At 42.2% G+C, this 22,021-nt stretch overlaps 1 protein-coding gene across 2 annotated transcripts in view; it reads right to left on the bottom strand.

Moving 5' to 3' along the window:
• Positions 1-5,335: 5,335 nt before the first annotated feature.
• Positions 5,336-22,021, bottom strand: part of VWA8 (von Willebrand factor A domain containing 8) — a 368,120-nt gene continuing 351,434 nt past the window's right edge. For both annotated transcript variants that reach the window (XM_045053513.1, XM_045053512.1), the window contains 3 exons: positions 10,074-10,172; positions 8,879-9,117; positions 5,336-6,764 (listed from right to left, as the gene is read on the bottom strand). In XM_045053513.1, the coding sequence (XP_044909448.1) occupies positions 6,656-6,764; positions 8,879-9,117; positions 10,074-10,172 (447 nt within the window). In that variant the 3' untranslated portion in view covers positions 5,336-6,655. The remainder of the gene's footprint in view (positions 6,765-8,878; positions 9,118-10,073; positions 10,173-22,021) is intronic.

The following is a 22,021-nucleotide window of genomic DNA, read 5'->3' as shown; positions in this document are numbered from 1 at the left end:
CGCTTCAGAAAACTTCCCAGTGTAAGTATGCTCAATGCTCTCCTTGTACGGGAGGAACATTCTGGGTTTGAGAGGCTCATGCTGATGTCATTCCAGTCCTTACCAGGAAGGCACTCAGGAATTTCTCAGCTCCCTCCTCAGGACCGTCCCCAGGGCTTGTGGAGCAGCCTTGTGGGGTGTGGACCAGGCCTGCTCCTGCAGGGGAGGGAGGTGGCTTCCAATAACGGTTGTGGCCTCTCAGGGGTTTAATTCTTTTTTGAAAAGCCTACAGCACAGGGTAAAAGTCCTCTTGGCAAATTGGAAAAAAAAAAATCTGATTTGTTTACTTCACCAGAAACAAGGCCCGGGTACTGTGAGGCAAGTGCCCAGTGGTGAAAGGCCTTGCTGGGGAATTGCCTCCCTGACATGTGCATGGCTCCTGACTCCCGTAACCCAGATGCCAGGAGGGTGGAGCTTCCACAAGACGGAAGGCGAAATGCAAGTGGAAGTCTGGGTGTCTCTAAAGAAGCGGGGCTTCAGAGGACCAAGCCAGCGTCCATCCACACCTGACAAAGCCCTCACTGAGCGCTCTCTCAAGGGGGCGGAGAGACCACATATGCAGCCCCAAGCGAGAATGTCACCCCCAATGTGTGCATGTCACATGCCTGCACGCCATGTCCCGGGCCCAGACGCCTGCTTGGGTGATGCTCCAAGCTGCAAGCGCCCCCACCCCCTCCCACTTCCTCACCAGTCACAGGCCCTGTCTGGAACCTTCATCTCAGCTGGGGCCTGGACGAAAGCATGTGAATGAAGGAATTCAAACCAAGATGAGCATGATGGATAGCCTCGCAGGGCTATTTGTACTTTAAAAGAGAAGCCCCTCTCTCTGGGAAACGCCACTCTAAAGACAGACTTCAGATGTCAGGGGGCGAGGAGCCAGGCCAGCTGCATGGGGCTGTATTCCAGCCAAGTGACTGACTGCCTGCTCTCAGGCGGTCTTGTGGAACCGCCACAAACTCCCACCTCTGCAGACAGCGCGCCCATTCCCGTCTCCACTGAAAGAGATTCTTTCGTCCGGGCACTACGTATCGAATAGCAGATCTTTGTACTTGAGGCTGCAAGGTATGGACATGCACATTCTATCTGCTTTGAAAATAGTTGTTCAAAAACATAGAAGCCCCAGAGGACACTTTTCAGATAAAAATCCCTTTGTCAACTGCAAAATAAACAGGTATATTTTCCAGACCGTGTGTCAGTTAGCTAAGGAAGCCCTGACCCTCCCAGGTATCCCTTGTCATCTGCCCTCTATTTTATGCAGAGAATACCCTGCCTTCTGAGCATCCTGGTTGCCGTGGAAACCCTCAGTGTCCTCACCAGCCCTGGGTTCTGTGGGAGCCGCCCCCAGGAGCCAAGGCGAAGGCTGGTCAGCAGGCTGCTTCCCCACTGTTGCCATTTGATTTCCACTGTGCCCGCGTGTGCTCCTTTCTGGGCCAGTGTTTTCAGGGGTGATATGGGCCAGAAAATATTTTGTAAAAGGAAATGGGCCAACTAGCTTTGCTAAGACTCACTCTATTCCTGGAGGCCTGATGATAGAAGACTTCTCAATTAGTGTTGGAATGAAGAAGTAAATAGTCTCATTACATTGCATCAGTATTTGTTAATATAAACACATTGCACGTAAAAGGCTGCCTTTAATGTCCTGAGTAAATATACTTATTTTTCATTTAAATTTGAAGGCTTCATGTATGGTATCATGGGACCAATTACACAAAGTACTCTTGACAGGCTCATTCTTTTCTTGCCCCACTGTGGCGTGCATAAAGGGACAGACCCTTTGGGATGTTCAGACAGACATTTTTCACAGGTCAAACTCTCGCTGCCATTACTAATGCTTCAGGGCTGCGGGGAACTTTAATAAATCCTGATATTCTGAAACTCCTCTGGGATCACACCCACCATCTCTGGGGTCCGAGTTTATTGACAAATACTGGTTTTTTTTTTTCAGGGTAAAAGCTGGCTGCTCCAAAGCACTTTCACAAAGCCTGTAAGAAGAGGGGAGCCTCAAGGTGACTCTGGCGCCTGCCAGGAGGAGGACCTCGGGTGGTGGCTGAGGTTCCTTAGAGAGGACGTGTCCCTTGATGAGATTTCTTAGAGACGAACATGACGTGCCCACCACGATCCGGATCCAAACCCCTTTAAAAGAGTGTTCTACTTTGCTCCCCATGGCCAAATACCACAAGCACTAGTCAATTTAAAAATTACGTAACCCTGGCATTCCAGAGCTGACGTGCCTGGCTGCAGGAACAGACGCAGTGTTCGAAGGTGAAAGCCCCAGACGGTGCTCAGTGTCAAAAAGGAGTGTCAAATCATTTTCAGCTTGAGAGGTTTGCTCGGCAAGCATTTTTTCCCCTCTGGAGGAGATTTTTGTTTACAGGATTTAACAATTAAAAAAACTCACACACACAATTGCGCATTGTTCAGCTCGGGGCACAAAGGTCAGCTCTCAGCACCCAGTAGTTTTCCAATTCCTGATCCTTTTTGATCCACTGGGCAGATCAGCAGATATGGAGTTTTATTTTAAGGTACCTTTTTATTTAAGGTAGAGACAAAGGGTAGAAATCTTGTGAATTACTATCCAACAGAAATATCCGTCCAGATGATGGGGGAAAGCTTGCTTGTCCAATTCTAATGATGTCTTTGTAGCTTTTAGAATGCATATTCAGTTGTAACACTATATTTTTGGGTGCTAAAGTCCTCTGTATAATTGGAGCTGTTTGTGGGGCTCAGGCGACAAAAATACACGAAAATGATGCTGTTCTCGTAAGACACGTGAGGGACAGAGTCAACTGCTGTATGAGATATAGAAAGAGGGACTATAGTGTTAGAGATAATTTTGTTCAACATTTAAAATTTAAATTTGAAGTTAATTTTAAATAGGTGAAGCAATTCAGACCCAGAAGTGACAAGCCCAAGTTCATACAGGTAGCTAAGCAGCATCTAGAACTTCCTTTCTACTAATTCTACTTACTTAGAGTTTGTAAATTCTCCCACCACAAGATGGAACACTGGAATTCCTTTCTATTACCTGCGGGACTCTTGCCACAGCCAGTCTTAGAAAGAAAGGTAAAGGAAAGGCAATGGTAAGAACTTTATGATACGACCCTAACCAGAAAGTGGGAGCAAATTAGATGCTTCATTGAACAAGCCAGATATGTTACTGGTTGGAATAACTTTTTAAAAGTGGACATTTTATTGCTTAAGATGAAAAAGTTATATACAATTTACTAAATACAAGTGGACATCTGGCTGTTCTTTGATGCAGTTCCAGAAAAAAGTTTTCCAGGCAGGAGATGTTGGCTGACAACTTGTGGAATCTGAGGTGCCTGGGTGGCTCAGTCGGTTAAGCATCTGACTCTTGGTTTCAGCTCAGGTCATGATCTCACAGTTTGTGAGTTCGAGCCCCTTGTCAGGCTCTGTGCTGATAGCAAGAAGCCTGCTTGGGATTCTCTGTCTCCCTCTATCTCTGCCCCGCCCCCCTTATGATCTCTCTCTCTCTCTCTCTCTCTCTCAAAAATAAACATTAAAAAAAAAAAAAGAAAAAGAACTGTGGAATCCCTCTCATAACTGCCATTGTTGGGCCACAATGGAGACACAACCAACAGGCCGCCACCCTCTTGCTCCTCTAGTCCTACACTTCTCTGTTTTGTTTGAGGAGGAATTTAATTCTGGCTGATCTGACAGGCACAGGAAGGAGCCGGGCAGAGAAAGGGTCGAAGGCTCTGGAGCTGCCCTTTTAAGAACACTGACAGTGGTGTCCACGGAAAACTACTTCTAAATGGTTTTCAAGGCCCTCGACTTTGTTTAGAGAAAATCCCGCTGGCATTGATGGATTTCTCCTCCTCTGACAGTTCACAGGAAAGGGCGTAGTGTAAAGAATTAGATGATTCATTCCACACATGTGACAGGCTCAAGTAGTCTGCTCTGATCCACTTCTTGCGGCTGTGTTCGAGGTGCCCCGTGTGTGATGAGGTCATCTCGCTGGGGCACACAAAAGATTCCAGGGGGAATACACCATATACTGCGGCCATTCATGGCGTTCATTCCTCCTGGCTGCTCAGGGGTAACAATGAACCTTCTCAGCATTACAGGGCTCACTACGGAGACAAGCTGGTTTAGATGCCTTTCAGTGGAGCTCCCTCCCTGGGGCAAACAATGCATTTATTATAATGTCTTGGCCCCAAGAAGGGCCTGGGAACAGCATGGAGTGGCCTACAATTAAGTACATTTCATAATAAAGGCACAAACTTCTTAGGTATTCTAAGAAGTGAAAATAAACCCTTCTCATCTCCTCTCTTGGCCACCCCCCCTCCCCCCACCCCATCATCTCTCCCTTTTACAAAAAAAGCAAAGTCAGGGGTTACACGTTTGTTTGTTTGTTTGTTTGTTTGTTTGTTTGTTTGTTTTAAATAACAATTGCAAGGATGTCTGGCCAGTGAGGAGAGGTGAATTAAATTACAGGAGAACATTCTTCCCATGTGAAGGAAAACTGGCCTCTGCTCACTCAGGTAGTCAGGGCACAGGCAGGATTTGTTACATGGCCATTGTGTTAATGATTCTCGGATTCTGGTCCAAAGCCTTTGGGGGCTGTGACTGTCCTCAGAGGGGCACTCCTAGGGGTTAAGCTGCCACTTGAACGGGCACTTCCTCAGTTTGCTGCTGAGCCCAGGAAGGGCTGGTTAGAGATGTGCCTCCAGCAGTGTCTTGTGTCCTTGCTCCCCACATCCTCCTCTGAGTGCCCGGATGTGTGCAGGTAGCTTCTGAGTCCCAGGGAGAGGAAGACAGCTCTGTGAACTGTGGTCAGGTTGCAAGAAGAGAAAGGAGTCAAGGCAACGAGAGCTCGAGTACATCACGAGGGAGGCCAGCACAGCCCAGCTCCGCCCCTGCCTGCCCGTGACTGAGGCCCGTTTTCTTGAACTTCCCTACACCTCAGTTTCCTTATTTATCAAGGAGGATGTTAAAAGTATGAATAGTCAGTAGTCCGGTATTGGGAAGTGACTTACTTTCCTCATCTGTAACAGGAGATAAAAAAAAGAAAAAAAAAATGCTTCTATTTTACATGCATCTTTGTGAGGATTGAATGGAATGATACATGAAATCGTTTAGCATACATACCTGGTATGTGGTAATAATCAGTAAGTGCTACCGGCTGCTGCTGTTGTTATTATTACTGTTATTAATGCAATTACATTTTTAAAGGTACTCGTTGGATTGAAAGTGCATGGCTGGATGATTCAGTACACAGAGCAAGTATCTGGCCGGAAAAATAAGAGAAGCTATGCAAACTCATTGGGCAGGATTGCACTGGAAATCTAATTACTTTTATTTCTTTGACAACTGATAGGGAATCGAGGGTGGTGGAACAAATGGGTGATACCTTTTCTTCTCTACAATTGATTAAAAAGAAACAGATCTGTGTAATTCCATTACATATGGGTAAACAGGGTAACCTCATTAACAAGACTAGTTTTTCCAACTCATGACAAGAAAGCACGCACACTGGTGCCCCCTGCAATTTTGACTTTGCATCTCTAGCTTCTTAGGTGCTTGCACAGACCCTGACTTTGGCTGTGGCATTTGATTTTAAACAAAGGGACAATGAGCCTGTTGGTAAATAAAGGTCAGCCCAAGAGTAGGTGGGAATGAGGTGCACTTTGAAAGAAAAGAGAAGGAGTCTTGACAAAAAAAAGCATATATATATATATAGCTAATATATATATATATATATAGCTAAAGAGATCTCCAGTTACCATTCAATTCAAACATACCGCCTTGTTTTTACTTTGCTTTAAGTAAAAACATAAGTGTTTGTTGTTTTGAACATTACATTTTGGACACCAAAATACGTGAGACTTGTGAGAAGTACTGGAAGAACAAGAGGAAACAGGAAGTTCAAGGCAAGACATCCTTTATCCTTCCACGCTGGCAGCATGGAAAATGGGAGGTTTGCTCTTTATTATTTAAAGAGTCTTTAAAAAGTCAAGTGGGAAAGATAGCAATGCAGGGATCTTTTGATTCCTTTTGGCTTTCGCCAAGAGAATGGAATTATTGAAAAAAACCTAACTGTTTATAAAATATGTCTGTTAGAAAGCTTTCCAGTGAGTTACATACTATAAAATCATTGTCTTCTGGGCAACCAAGAGTGGAGAAGAAAATACACATAATTACTGGATAGGAGCAGGTTGGGTGGGTTTGCACAGACTTGTAACTCAACGTCGGAATACGGCAACTAAAGCTTAGTTTGATGGGGTCGCTTCTGTTACCTCAGGTGACCAGATGTTAAGGCAAAAGCAAGGAATTCTCTTTCCTTCAGGTTTCTAGATATAAACCAAGTACCACAGTTCTCAAACCACTTTCCTTTAACCCCGACCTTTTATAAAATGCAGGTCAACTCACTTCCCTGTGAACCCATCAACAGTTGTCGGTTTCCATGCACAAACCTCCCTCTGGCTGCTGTCCTGAATTCGGATTGCTGAGCAAGCGCAGGAGGACCCAGGAATGCCAGAATTATCCAGTCACTGCACAGGTTCCCTTTATAGATGTCTTCTTTTCTTCAGAGTACTCTTTATCCCTATCTTATTTCAAATCCCGGGGTCACCAGGGTGACGAAGGGCACGTCTTAAACAGTGGACAACATGGTGGAGGTGAAGATCTGTTGTAAAATCTGAGGGATGTCCTTGGTATCCATGGCAACGAAAGACCGGCCAGCTGGTAAAGTTCTCTGAAGCCTGCCAGGATGGAAGGGGAGAGAAAATTACCATTGCAAATCGAGGCTCCCCTTCCACCTCCTGCCCCCACAAGCCACAGTGTCCCGATGGTTTCTTAGGAAAAGAAGTTTTTACTTTCTAATACCTTGCCCCTGCCGGCAATTGAACTGGCTGTCACTGGGCAGTGAAAGGCTTGGAAAAGCAACAAAACAGAGCGAGGCACACTGAAAGCAGTGAACCCAGAGAAAGGTCTTTTTGGTGAGAAAATCAGTTAATTTGAAAAGAAGAAATTTCCTTCCTTTTATTACTGTCACTTTCTAGTATTCCCTTGGTAGAACAGAACTCTAGGGACGCATTTGAGATTGGCTCACCTAGGTCCAGCAAATCCATACGCTGTACTTCTAAGTGTTTTTCCTGCCTTAGAAAACAGGCCCTGAAAAATGCTGCCTGGCCAAACCCCGGGTGGTTCTTTCTTTCTTTCCCTGCTCTCTCGTTCTTTTTTGCCTCACATTATACAGCATGAAGTACACTCTGACTTACGCAATTGCAGCTTTGATGACACCAAGGTTATACAGGCTAATGATAATTTTTTTAAATGGCAATCTATCATCTGGAACAAAGGGCCATTTTTTGAAAGCAATGAAAGGACAAGACACAGTTCTATCCAAAAGAACGCCTTCTTTCACTGTGCCAACAAAGTTTGGTTTTGGAATGACATTTAATAAAAGTCAACCATCCTGTGTAGTATCATACATTTGGCATGCCTGGTAGACCAGCTAATTCTGCAACGTATCTTTTGCCAGTGGATGTTGGACCATTTCCCTAGGAAACCACAAGGGTATTATTGTACTTTCTTAAGTATTCAAACAGGATCTGTTCACTAGAAAGACAAAATAGCTATTTCAGCTCAACCAGTATTTGTTGAACTTGCCGTCTGCTAAATACTGGGCTGGTCCTGAAGGAAATCTGGGTAGAAAAGGCACGGTTTGCATTCGAGGACATGGAAGTTCTAGAAGAGGCTAACGCATAAAACTGGGAAGAATGCAAAGTCAGTTGTAATAAAGTGACTGTAATTACATGATATTCAGTCTGTTCTTAACCTCACTTGGTGATCCTGCAGCAAGGCGAAGGGAATAGGAAAAGATGCCAGCTCTTTGGACACTAAAGCATTTCATAGTCTATACAGAACTCTATACTTCAGAGTATGACAGGTAAGAGACAGGAATAATAAAAAGGTATGCATTCTAGGCACGAAATTTATTTTTGGGGGTGGGGAAAATATACTTTCATTTGTGTTTTCTGCCTCATACAAATATTTCAAGCAAAGAAAAATCAGAAGTTCTTTCTGTTTATAATTCAAAAGAATAAACATTAGTATATTTGAGAAATGAAAGTGTTTCCAGATCTCTTCTTTTAGCTCATCCACAATGGTATTTGTTATCTGACCACACCTTCTCTACTAAATATTTAGCATGTTCAGTGTAGAATTTTACCACATATACTCTCTTACATTGTCTCCAAGTGCTTTACCTGCTTGTCCCCCCAGTAAAAAGGGATATACACACATACAAAGGGAGATATTTAAGAAGTGATATTTATCTACAATCTATGTATCTATATCCATGTATGTCTGTCCATGTATATTTATGTATATGTCTCGCTATATGTATGTGTATGTGTGTGCGTGTGTATTTTATATATTATTTATATACAGGTTTTATAGACACACACATACATATACGCAATCTCTTATGCTGGGAAAATAGATGTTTGCTAACTTTGAATATGATTTGAACATGAACTGATTAGAACTGAGCTTGAGACCTTGATGTTAAGTGAAAATATATAAAATACTGTCTAATTTATTTGTGGACAAATCAATTTGTTAATTATCCTATTGTTGGTCTAAACACACAATGGAAAACCGTTAATTTCAAATGATTACTGCTCATCCAAACATAAGCCGGAGCATTATATCCTTCCAACTGGACAAACAGCTCTATGACAGCAGCAATTCTACCGGCCATTCCTCCTTTTTCTCTTCTACCGCCCCTCTTGATGCCAATCCCGTGAAATGGCATGCGCCAGGTAGGTCCCTATACCTGTCCTTTGCTGTATCCCGAGGAGACCCTTACCTGGTTGCTTGATCACCTAAAGATCCAATGAAAATGGCAAAAGCATTTACTTGAGGGTTGCTTGTCAGGATTTGGGCAAACTTGGCAGGATGTATTCCATATCGTGACAGGTTTGCGTCACTTAAGACGATGACAAAGTACTCGTCAGCTTCTTCTTTGACAATTTCCTTGATGGCATGTTCTGTCCCCTCTAACGTGTGGTCCCCACTCATGCAGAATTGAGCATGGGCATGCATTGTCTGGAGGTAAGAGATGTCACACAAAAGCCACAGGTGAGAAACTTTTTAAGCCAACATAATGGTTTTTCTATTGACCATGAGAATGCACAAATACCAATTATTCCATGTGAATAAGAAATCTCTGAGCAAGTTCTATTTCATTTGCATCTCAGAGTGACAACAGTACATGTGATATTTGTATGCGGTTAAGACTTTTGTTAGAAACATGAAATGTTCCCAAACTCTCCCAGTTGGCACTTACTCCTCAAACTCAAGCTGCCATTTAAAGTGAGAAAATGTAAGAAAACATAAAACTTGGTACCACACACGCACGCTGTGGTAGGCAGAATTCCAAGGTGGCCCCCAAGATTCCTGCCCCTGGTAAACACAGCCTGCATAGTCCTTTCCCCTTAAATGTGGGCAAGACCTGTGAATGGATGTGACACAAGAGAAAAATGAGAAATGGGCTCAATTTCTAATAAACAAAGTTGTAACACTAAACACTGTACTTACAACAATAGCAATGGAGGACATTTACTTTAACCTCATCAGGTGTGTGTGTTTCTATTGTAGATCTGAGTATGTGAAACTGAAGTTATCATTAGAAAATACTACGAAGTACATAAAACTGGGAGAGTACGCTGAAAGGGGTCATTCTTTTCCTTTTACTGAAATACCTAGGGACTGAGAAGAACTGTATAGGATATAGGAGGGGGACTCAGGCTGTTGGAATCCTGACATAATATTGAGTACACTAAAAATATGTAGGGAACAGAGTTTAAAATTTGTAGTGTGGAGAAGAGGATTTTAGGCACCAGGAGCGTTTTCTCAGTTTAAGGCTTGAATGCTTGTAAAGCAGAAAGTCTTTTTCTTTCCTGTATCTGTTGCTGCTTCAGTGAATCTTTCCAGTCATCAGAAGATACTTTACCTAATCTGGTGGAAGTTTTCACAATATAGAGGTGATTTAACGTATTTACCTTCAGAATTTCTAGTCTTTGCTTATTGTCCTTGGGGATTTTGTTAATTGGAACCAGACCAATGTTGTAGCCATCTCCAGAGTGTCCAGCGATGTCATACTATAGATAAGAGAATCAGAGTTAGAAGCCTCTGCCCACTAGAGAATTGTCATCAGACCTTTTGGCCTCCAAATCTTTGGTCTGCCACCATACACAATTGCTCAACAGATGGCCATGGAGAAGTCCAGAGAGATGGATGTGTGCTTATCAACAAAGGCAGACAAATTCCAGGCTCCTTCATTTCTGGCTCATCCTCATGTGATTTCTGCCCTAGCAGGAGGGAGAAAGTATGATGGGGGCTTCATGGGCTACCAAGACTTCCATTCTTAACCATCAGGGGAGAGTTCAAAAAAAATCACACACATACACACACACTGTGGTAGGCAGAGTACCAAGGTGGCCCCCAAGATTCCTGCCCGTTGGCATACATGGCCGGCATAATCCTCTCCCCTTAAGTGTGAGCAGGACCTGTATACAGGGTAGGATGTTTACTTGTGATTATGTTATGTGGCAAAGGGGATGTTGCAGATGTAAGGCCGCTAATCAGCTGACTCTGAGTTAATCAAAAGGGAGATTACCTGGGTGGGCCCAATTTAATCACATGAGCCCTAAAAAGCAGAGTTTTTCTGGATGGTAGTAGAAGGGGAAGACAGAGAGACTTGAAGTCTGGGGGGATGTGACATGTGGGAATTATCTGTGGCTGAGATGGAGGTGACTATGGGATGAGGCCTTGAGAGTGGCATCTAGGAGGGACCCTGGCTGACAGCCAACATCGAAACAGGCACCTCAGTCCTATGACCACAAGGGACTGAATTCTGCCCAAATCCAAATAGGCTTGGAAGCAGAGCCTCTAGGTGAGAGTCCAGTCTGGCTCAGATCGCAATTTCAGCCTTATGAGACCCTAACCAGAGAACCCAGCTGAGCCTTCCTAGACCCCTAAACTATAGAACTAAGACCTAGTAAATGGGTATTGCTTTGAGAGGCTATGTATGCAGTAATTGGTTACACAGCAGTAGAAAACTAATACATAAACTTTTTTTCTTGAACACACAAAGTGAAGTGTATTCACCATCGAAATTACAGTAAAGCACAAAAAAGAAAGTAAAAATTAGTCATAATCCCATATTCAAAGCTAACATCTCTCAAAGTTTTGTAGAAGTTCTGAGGCTTTTATTTCCTCTCACTACATGTGAAAAAGGTTGCACATTCACACACACACACACATCTACATCAACATAACTTCTAACTGCAATGGATAACACTGACCATGTGGTTTTATAATCTGCTTTTCTACTTTATTTATTTTTTTAATTTTATTTTTAATTTTTTAAAATTTACATCCAAATTAGTTAGCATATAGTGCAACAATGATTTCAGGAGTAGATTCCTTAGTGCCCCTTACCCATTTAGCCCAGCCCCTCTCCCACAACCTTTCCAGTAACTCTCAGTTTGTTCTCCATATTTATGAGTCTCTTCTGTTTTGTCCCCCTCCCTGTTTTCATATTTGTTTTGTTTCCCTTCCCTTATGTTCATCTGTTTTGTCTCTTAAAGTCCTCATATGGGTGAAGTCATATGATTTTTGTCTTTCTCTGACTAATTTCACTTAGCATAATACCCTCCAGTTCCATCCACGTAGTTGCAAATGGCAAGATTTCATTCTTTTTTATTGCCAAGTAATACTCCATTGTATATATATACCACATCTTCTTTATCCATTCATCTATCGATGGACATTTGGGCTCTTTCCATACTTTGGCTATTGTTGATAGTGCTGCTATAAACATGGGGGTGCATGTGTCCCTTCGAAACAGCACACCTGTATCTCTTGGATAAATGCCTAGTAGTGCAATTGCTGGGTCGTAGGGTAGTTCTATTTTTAGTTTTTTGAGGAACCTCCATACTGTTTTCCAGAGTGGCTGCACCAGTGTGCATTCCCATACTTTATTTTTTTAATTAAAAACATTTTTTAATGTTTATTTATTTTGAGAGAGAGAGAGAGAGAGAGAGAGAGAGAGAGAGAGAGAGAGAGAGATTGAACGAGAGGGGAAGGGGCAGAGAGAGAGAAGGAAACACAGAATCCAAAGCAGGCTCCAGGCTTGGAGCAATCAGCACAGAGCCCTACATGGGGCTCGAACTCATGGACCATGAGATCATGACCTGAGCTGAAGTTAGATGCTTAACCAACTGAGCCACCCAGATGCCCCTCTGCTTTTCTACTTCAGTGTATGACATGTATTTTTAAAATTTAGGAACTACCTTTCTATTTCTCTATCTCACAATGCACATGAGAAAACTAGAGCTGAGTGTGGGGTGCAGCATTTGAATGGAATCTGGAAAGAAGTTTGGGACCTGAAGCAACCCCATAACTGGAGCAAGGTGGTTCTAACTATTGGGGTTTGCTCCCCAATTCCCTTCTCCCCTTCCACGTCCCTCTAAGAATTTTTGTGATTCTGATGTGAAAGTTAGAATAGATGTTAGGGTATCTGGGCAATTGGGGCATCTGGAAAGAAAATTCTGAGTGTGGGCCTGGGGCAAAAGATTTTCAGGAATATTTGGAATACTACTGAGGGACAAAATGCTTTAGAATCACTGCTTTCTATTCACCAACTGCCCATCAATCAACAGCTATCTTTTGAGCACCAACCATGTGCAAAACATGACTCTAGGTATTGTAGGGGAATGCACTTATTTCTTTTCATGTCTATTTCTTTTTAACTGTTGAGCTCTTTGAGGCCATATCTTATTCATCTTCAAATTTTAGTATCTGTGAGTGTGCCTGGTGTGTTTATGGCAAAAATGCAATCATGTTGGGGCAATAAGAAGCTTTCTTTTCCCATGTGGGCTACATTCTTTTGCAAATAAGCTACTTGGAAGCTGGAATACATTTTCCCCGCCTCCCCCCCTCTGCCCCCCATAGCCACCATGTGATAAATGGTGGTTAGCCCAAGCTGGCTGACCAAAAAGCCCATACAGTAACCAAAACCATTGTATTTAAAATGAAAAGAAGTGGAAGAATTTCTGTTGAAATAATTTTTATGCAATGATAGGGAGCCAGGAGAGAAGCTGGGTTATTTGCAGCAGATCAGTTCCATTTTGGATGTGCTGAAATTATGCATCCAGGGAGGTATCAGAGTAGAAATGTATTTCATGGAGTCAGAGATGTGGCTGTCCCCGCCCAGGAGGGACACATGACTGCCAAGGGCAAATGCAGAGACAGAGAAGAGCAGAGGAACCCTTCACCTGAACTTTGAGGAGTATCCTCTTTGGTGGGTGGAAGAAGGACACAGAGCTGAGTGGGGAAGACAGGGGAGACAGCACTTGCCAAAGCAGGATAAGCGGATGGCCCTGGGGAATCTGTGTGCAGGGTCTCCGGAAGTGGTTGTGCAAGTGTGCTGAATCACACTAACGTCAGCCATCCCAGAGAATGGGGACTAGTGACCTCTGGGCCTCAGAACCAACAGACACCTTTGTGGGGACAAGGTTAGTGAAAAGTCTGTGGGATAAAAAGTGAAATGGAACAGCATCTAGAGGGGTGTTGGGGGGGAGGTGTCTGGGCATGTTACAGGTGGCAGAGAGGAGGCAGTCGGGAAGGAGATCTTGGTCAGAGTCAGAGTGTCTAGTCTGGAGAAGGAAGGAGGACACTCCTTTTTTCTGAGACTGAAAACGAGCAGAAAGAATGGGAATGGACAGAAGAGATAAGTGTGTAATTGGAAGGGACAAGTGTACAAATGAAGGCCAATGTAAGATGCCTAAATATTTAAAACCTGTAAATCAGGATATAAATTGTTAAATAAAATATATTCTGTCCTCCTTTGATAAGTAAATACAGATTATAATGACCTGGGGAGCCAGGAGTCCTTGAAGTTCTGTGCAAGAACAGAATGGTGTGGGCAGCACCGGCCCCTGGCTTGCTATAGTCGGCTCTGTCCCATTTCCATGAGGCGCCTCACATACATATGTATGGACACCCAGCCATCATATTCCTTCCTACAGTTGCCCCTTGGCCATACCTCAGACCTGGGTGTTTACACCATTGGCCAGTCTGCCCTATGAAGATGGGCATAAGAAAGGGGACCACATAGGAAGCAGGCTTGGGGGGTCATCAGAGGTTTCTTGGGGAGCCCAGAAACTGGGAACATGATCCAGAAACTGGCTTTAACCGAGTATACCCCCTTGGCCCCATAGGCTCTTTACCTCATGGGAGGGACATGGTTAGGGGAGGACCAGAGTGAGATCTTGGGTGTGGTTTTCAGATTTTTTAATTTATTCAAAAGGCGATACAAAAGAATTGTAAGGGAAATTTACCAATACAATAAAAAGGCTTGATAATAAATGCTTTTTAAGAGGATGTAATAAATTCCATATGTGAAAAAAAATCTCCTTGGATAGTCTGTTATCCATCTAATGAAAAGGTAACAGAATTTGAACCCTAAAAGCTGTACAGCTCTTGCCAATGGCAACTAGTAAAGTACTGGCTTCAGTAGATGTCTAAGGTCACCCACGTGTTCAGTGCTGGGGCGGGTATGGAGAAAGCCTGTTGGATTCCTCCATGAAGCATGCTCGAGGCCCTATCATGTCTCAGTTGACAGTGGTCACGGCAGGAACTATTTTAAGCCAAGAATAAAGTTCTCCTGAGAAGGTGCCAGGCAGACTGCTTTCGTTACGGGGCTGGTGAAGTAATCTGTTAAACAGGATCTTACACAGGAGGGGATAAGATCAGTTCCTTGAAACAGAAGTAGGTTTCTCCTTTTTTGGCTGAGGCAAGAGGGCTATAAATGTATTAGGCTTTTTCCTTCCCTTTAACTGGAGATGTAAATTCTTACTAATCAGATGACCATGGATGAGACTATATGAATACGTCTTTGACCATATGGTCTGCTCACAGGGTTGACGTAACTGGTTACTGTGAGGAAAAAAGTTGATTATTACACAAATAGCAGTCACATGAGCTCTTTCTCAAAAACAGATACTGGCTGATTAAAGACTTTGGGAACATTTTAGTTACTATTCATCTATCATTCCCTGGACTGATTTACCTACCAACCACTTTATTTGTCCAGAAGAACAAAACATACTATACTTTTTCATACAAGTGAGAGAAAGGTAAGTTGCCGGTCTGCCTTTCTTCTCCCTCCCTTCTTCCCTTTCTTCCTTCTGTTTTCTCCTTTTCCTCCTTCCTTTCTTCATTTGTAGTAAGGAAACTTCTATTTGCAGAACGATCTGCCTTTGTCTCTGCCTGGTTAGCATTGCAAAGGCTGAGAAGACACACCTAAGGGACAGGATGAGGCTTATAAAATGGTTTGCAGGCTCTGGTTTTCATTTTCCAGACAGGCTTGGGGATTATTCTGTGCCCAAAGTAAATAAAATGCTTGAGAGGAATCCAAAGCACATCCAAGTGTGGAACATTCCCTGGTGTTACTGTAGATCAGTGTAAGCTTCCATTAAAAACAATATTTCTATGTCATAATTATCTAGTATCTGCTATCCAAGGATCCCAACACGTTTTACAGGCAGAGATTTGCTAATCCTCAAAACGGGCTGGGCTAAAGGAAAAAAGGTACATAAACTCCTTCTTTTCCATTCTCTGATACTTAATCCTACTGTTCACCCAGTCTGGTTCGTTTCTGCTGTGACCACCGTCAAATCAGACTTGACAGGGTCTCAAGCATGCATCTGTGGAGGAATCACAAAGTCACTAAACAAGAGCCTCACTGTCATTACCAAACCACCTAACATTCAGATCATAACTTTTTTGAGCAGCTCAAAATTTTATGGTCACGAAAATGACCGCTTCTCACGGCCTCCCATAAGTCCTTGTGGGGTCTTGCATTGCAGCATAAACATAAATAATAAACCACAGTAGTAAGAAAAACTTTGACTAGAGAAGATCAATTTTAATACTTCCTTGCTTTGGAAACTTGTTTAAATGCCCCTTTGCTATATTTTCTTTTGAAAATCTCATTCACTTAGAGAAAGGTCATACAAATGAAAACGAATGCTGAGTTTCAGTCTAAGACACAAAGATGTATTAGGAAATAAGAAGGCTGATTTGTGATAGTTAGGTTGCAAAGAAATGTCTGCTTAGAACAAAGAGCTATTGGTGTTTTTTTTTTTTTTTTAACAAGTGAGATTTATGTTTAGATTTCTGTGGGGAAGGATAATCATCTGCTAGTTAGGAAAGGCTATGCTTTATTATGCATCCACATTATAACTAGGTATGAGACAACTGTCTGAGGCTATTTCTGAAGACTGATGATGTGTGAAATTTTAATCTCCTACAAATCCAAGTACACCATTCTAAGGTGGCACCACTGACAGTGGGCAGCAAAGGATTAGAAGATGAATATGTGATCAAAACAGTCAAGGGAAAGTGCCAACAGAACCCCTAAGGTGTTAGTGAGCCGATAAGCTATAGTAGTAGCTAGCTAACCTTTCTTTGTATCTTAGAAGTCAACGTAAAAAGAATACTGTTCTGGGGCACCTAGGTGGCTCAGTTGGTGAAGTAGCCAACTCTTGACCTTGGCTCAGGTCATGATCCCATGGCTCGGTTCAAGAGTTCGAGCCCTGAGTTGTGCTCTGTGATGACCGCATGGAGCCTGCTTAGGATTCTTTCTCTCCCCATCTCTCTTGCTCTCTCTCAAAATACATAAACTTAACCAAAAAATAATGTTCTGAAGGTCAAGGATTCTAGGCTTAGCTCTGATATTAACAACCTCTTTGACCTAGCACAAGTCACTTAACTTTTGTAAATCTTGTTTCTATCTTGTAAATAATGCTGGTTTAAATGACCTCTAACATTATATGCTTAGAAGTCACTTAACCTCTCTGGCAAATAGGAATAAGCTCTGTTTTATCTAACCTCACAGGGTCACTGAAAGTATAGGACAATACATTTAATGAGTATAATGTCAATGTTTGTACAGTTCTTCATGTCTCAACTCACCTTGATTCTCTTCACAAGCTTTGTGGTGGGAATTATTTACCTCTTTTTACAAATGAAGAAATTAATGCTTGGAGAGGTCAACAGCCTTTCCTAAGCTCAGAGATGTAGTGGAAGCCAAACCCAGGTGCTCTGATTCTGTAGAGAAATAATCATTCCCTATCCCCCTCCCCAGTCTCTTTAGCCAGTACTTCCATAGCAACAACTGGGTCAATTCTCAATTCTTGTTTCACTGTGAATGGATTCAGAGAACTCTGTACCCCTTTCTTGGGTCTTATCTCCATGTACCAAGAAGAGTTTATTCAAAGCCTAAGCCTGATAAGATAAATGGTTTCCATTTCTAAATGTGTGAAACATTCCTGAGGCATGGGGAAAAGGTTAATTACAGACACAGAGCTAAGTTTTTGATAGAAGGAATCTTCCCAGCAGGTGCTAGTTTTGTGAATCATATCTTTTCACATCCTTCTGAGAATTAACCCAGCCTTTCTGACCAAGATATCTTTGAGAAAAGTTATGCCTACTATACCTCACTTGGACGATGAAGTGCTAAGGGAAGGAAAAGATAGAGTCTTTTATGTAAATGGTACATTTGCTTCTGAATTACAGCATTGTAAAAATACTGACTGGGCAGAAGTAAAATGGTTGCAAAAAAACGGGGATAAAACATCAACTTCTTAAGAAAGGGCCCGGAAGTAGGAGTCAGAAGTCCTGGGTTTTTTTTTTTTTTTTTTTTTTTTTTTTTTTACAGTGTAGCTGTGTGCCCTTGAGCAAAGCATGTTACCTCTCTGGATCCTGATTTTTCTCATTTGTAAAACAAAGAAGTTGGTGAAAATAATTGCCAAGACCATTCCTGCTCCTAAGGTTCTATGAAAAGTCAATGGTGAAACAGACTGGAAAAGTCTGCTTCACTTCTCATAGGAAAATCTGTGCCTTGCTTTCTCTTGTCAAAGGAATGAATCACCTAAATCTACCTGAGGATTGATAAAGTCTTTTCTAAAATGAAAGCTCTCAGAGTCTACAAGAAATAACAATCCAGTACTGGCTCTAGTGAAGGTCTTTCTCCAATGGAAACACTGCACAAAAGCCCAGATTATGAAACATCACACAAAAGTAATATAAATGGAATTGTTTTGGTTTAATTGGAGATGGAAGGGGAAAGGGTAAAAAGTCCTGTCTGCTCGTCATCAAACCCCCAACACCCTTCAAGCATTCCTTGTTACACTGTTAGGAAACCATGACCTTAAAATAGGAGTTATTCTCCACCAAAAAAAAAAAAAAAAAAAAAGAAAAAAGAAAAAATTGAGCACTACTTTTCAAAGTCCCATTTCTCAAAAACTAAATAAATCTGTCTCTTTTCTGGACTCGCCACTTGAGTGCTCAGTGGACAGACAGTCACCTAACTCTTGATGTTATGGAGTGCTTTGAAGAAAAAAAATAAAGGCATGAAGAGCTTTTGAAAAGGAGGTCTACTTTAGGGTTTTAGTAAAACATTCCCATGGGCTTGCAGAAATCACAAGGAACAAACAAGAAAGCATGAGATAAAGGAAAAAATGTTTCTTGACTGAAATAAAACGGTTCGCACAACAGTTACCATTCCACTTTTCACTCCTGTGTTTCAGTGCTCTGTGAACATTAAAAATTTTGCTGCTTATAAGACTAGAGGAGTTTATGATGATTATTAGCAAATAATGTCACTTTCATCTTAAGAGACCAGACTATTTATGCTATTTCTGAGAATAACTGAATTCTATTGGTAGACCAATTATGAGAAACTTTAAAAACTCCAGCTGGCTTTGAAATGTGTCCTGCCACTGAATTACCTTTCTTCTCAGTAATTCTTACTCAAGGGTCCCTGTGGTTTGGCATGGCTCATGCTAGGATGGAACAGAAAGTGGAGGCTGACTCCAAATGAGCCTCCTGGACCTGGACTGTAATGACCCAGAGCCTGGGAGCTGAGCCCAAGCCAAACAAGATACAACACAGATGCCAAAAGAGAGGTTTCGGGGAAGAGTCCAGATCACTGGGCCAGGTCGGTGGCTTCTGAAGGTTTCAAAGCAAATATAGGCTAGACACCTTTACAAAGGAGGGATCCAACTGCAAGAAGACCATGCTAGAAGCCATCTGGAACTGTGGAGCAGGAAGTCTCCGAGCACATTGCCGAATTCCTAAAGATACCACATGCGATGCCATCCTGGGCTATGGAATATAAATTTTTCACTAGGAACTCCTAAAACTGTCATTTGTTCATGCATCATTTTATGTTTGCTGAGAAAATTACATACTTTCATTAGTTATTCCTAGTCCTTATGCGTCTCTCACAAATGGGAAAATGAAAGCACAGATAGAGTGAGTTGGACGTGACCAGATGGTGTACAGATACAGAACACAGTGAACGGAATGCTGCCATTTGATGTACACGCATCAAATATCTCTGAGAAGACACCACAAAAAAGTCCACACCGGAGGGGTAAGTGGGAGCTGAGAGGGGTCAGAGGCTTACGTAGAGGGCTTCACTTTTGCTCCTTTTTGAACCTTCTACACATTTACCCCAACGCTCTCACAGAATGTCAGATGGCTCCACCCCACTTTTTCCATACACTCTACAAAGGAGGCTGGAGAGACCCCAGCAGAGACTGGGTGGCCAGTGGCCACTCTAAACTCAGACATGTTGGCAGGGGTGGTGAGAAGATTGTACAAAGTTTCCAGTGCACCCAGTGTAGGGGAGAAGCTGTCGGGAGTTCTGGAAACATAAGGAATGTTGGGATAAGGTAAGTGGCACCATGAGGAAATAGCCAGATGAATCCAGAATAAAGGACGTTCTGCAGAACAACTGTTCTGAACTCTCAAGAGCAAGCATCAGGACAAGCAAAGATGGTAGTGGCAGTGGATGTGACGTGGCCGCTCTGGGTGAAAAGAGGCTAACAAGACATTACAACCAAAAATGAAGTGTGGATTTTGGATCCTGGATTGTGGGGGGGAAAACCAATTAGAAAAGACACTTCCTGTGGTAAGCACTGAGTAATACATGGAGCTGTTGAATCATTATATTGTACACCTGGAACCAATATAACCCTGTATGTTAATTACTTCATTTAAAAAAAGACACCTTTGAGATAGTTGGGAAAAGTGAATTTGGACTGGAGACTAGAAGATATTATGAAATTACTGATAATATTTTTAGATGTGATAATGGTATTGAGGTTGTGCTAGAGAATGTCCTTACTGTTAGGAGAAGCATAATAAAATATTTAGAAGTAAAGCATTATGATTTATTTTTAAGTGATTTAGAAGAAGGAAGACAGTATATATTTAGAGAGAAACATAAAGCAAACAAGGGAAAATATTAACATTTGGCGAATCTAAGTAGAGGCATATGGGTGTTCATTTTACTTCTCTTTCAACTTTTCTGTAGGTTTCAATTTTTTCAGAATAAAAAAGTTGGGATAAAAAGGGGAAATTTTAAAAACAAATCAAAATACCGAAAGGGAATAACAAAAAGGAGAGGAGTCCTGTCTCCAACAGCCTTCTGACTTTGGGAAAAGTCCTTAATGTTCCTGGGTCTCAGTTTCCTGTCTGAGGACTGGGGAGACTGAGTAGTGACTTGTGAATTCTGAAGTCCGTGGACATGGTAATGAATTTGCAGGAGCAGGACTCCTATGCTCTCCCCGTCTCCTGTCCCTCCCCAGCCCTCAAGATACTCGCCCAAATGCCATTTTTCCTCACAGAGCTTGTTTTGTGAAATCTTGATGTCTTTTCTTGGAAAGATTTTAATGCAGTGGAGACTTTCTATGCTCTTAAAAAAGTTCGAAAGGAACTATAGTGAAGGTAGGGAGTATGTTTAGAAGTACAAGAAAATGCACAAAATCCATTTCATAAAAGTGCTATTAAGAATCTAATAGCATAGGGGCGCCTGGGTGGCTCAGTCAGTAGAGTGTCCGACTTAGGCTCAGGTCATGATCTCGTATTCATGGGTTCAAGCCCTGCATCAGGCTCTGTGCTGACAGCTCAGAGCCTGGAGCCTGCTTCAGATTCTGTGTCTCCTTCTCTCTCTGCCCCTCCCCTGCTTGTGCTCTGTCTCTCAAAAAATAAAATAAAATATTAAAAAAAATTAAGAATCTAATAGCATAAAAAAACAATAAAGATACTTCAAACCTTGAATAAAGCTTATCTTATCTTGGTGTCTTGCTATAATTTCTTGCTCTAAATATTGACTGGATTTGTTAGTCATATATTACCATGGTTATCTTCTCAATATATCTGTGGTTTTACTAATAAAGACTGAGGAAATTATTTACACTATTGTGGGAATTTGAGACTATGAGCAAAATATGTGCTGAAGTGGGGTGTCTGGAGATGAGCATGCTTTCTATGTGCCTCTGTTACTGCACATCTCTCATTGAATGTTCTATCAGAACTGGTACTTTTTATGTGTCTCCCTCACTAGGCATCCTCAAGGATGGCAGGGAACTCTGTACCTAGCAGAGTACTATCCTCTTAGCAAGTGCTCAATTTATGTTTGTAATTTTATTAAAATCCACTTATATGGCCACAATTGGGTTGTAACCGTCAATTAGAAACAAAACAAAACAACAGCTTGTGAAAGGCTGATTTTCCTTGATATTGTTTCTTTTTGGTGTGACATGTCCAGTCTCATTAATGTTGTCCCAAATGCCAGCCTTTTAACAGTGAGAACTGGAGAAATACCAATCTCTCTGTGCACTCCGCTGTGTGAGATGAAATGAAATATTCAACACGCTTCCTGATAGTCACATCATCCACCTGCAGGCTGTTGGAACGGTTCTCAGATTTCCGTATCAGCTTTGCCACCTTCTACCTTCTGTCTAATTCTTTACACAGTCCTGGGGAGCTGAGTCAACCAATTTCTTGGTTAGCTCCTAAAAATGTTCCTAAAAACTTAGAAGAAGTAGTCTCACCTATCGGAGCGGTTCTGTTCTCAAAGGCACAAAAA

This window comes from Felis catus, chromosome A1 (genome assembly GCF_018350175.1).
Source record: "Felis catus isolate Fca126 chromosome A1, F.catus_Fca126_mat1.0, whole genome shotgun sequence".
Classification (NCBI taxonomy): domain Eukaryota; kingdom Metazoa; phylum Chordata; class Mammalia; order Carnivora; family Felidae; genus Felis; species Felis catus.
Note: the sequence above shows the minus strand (reverse complement) of the source record. Positions and strands in the feature narration are given on the sequence as shown.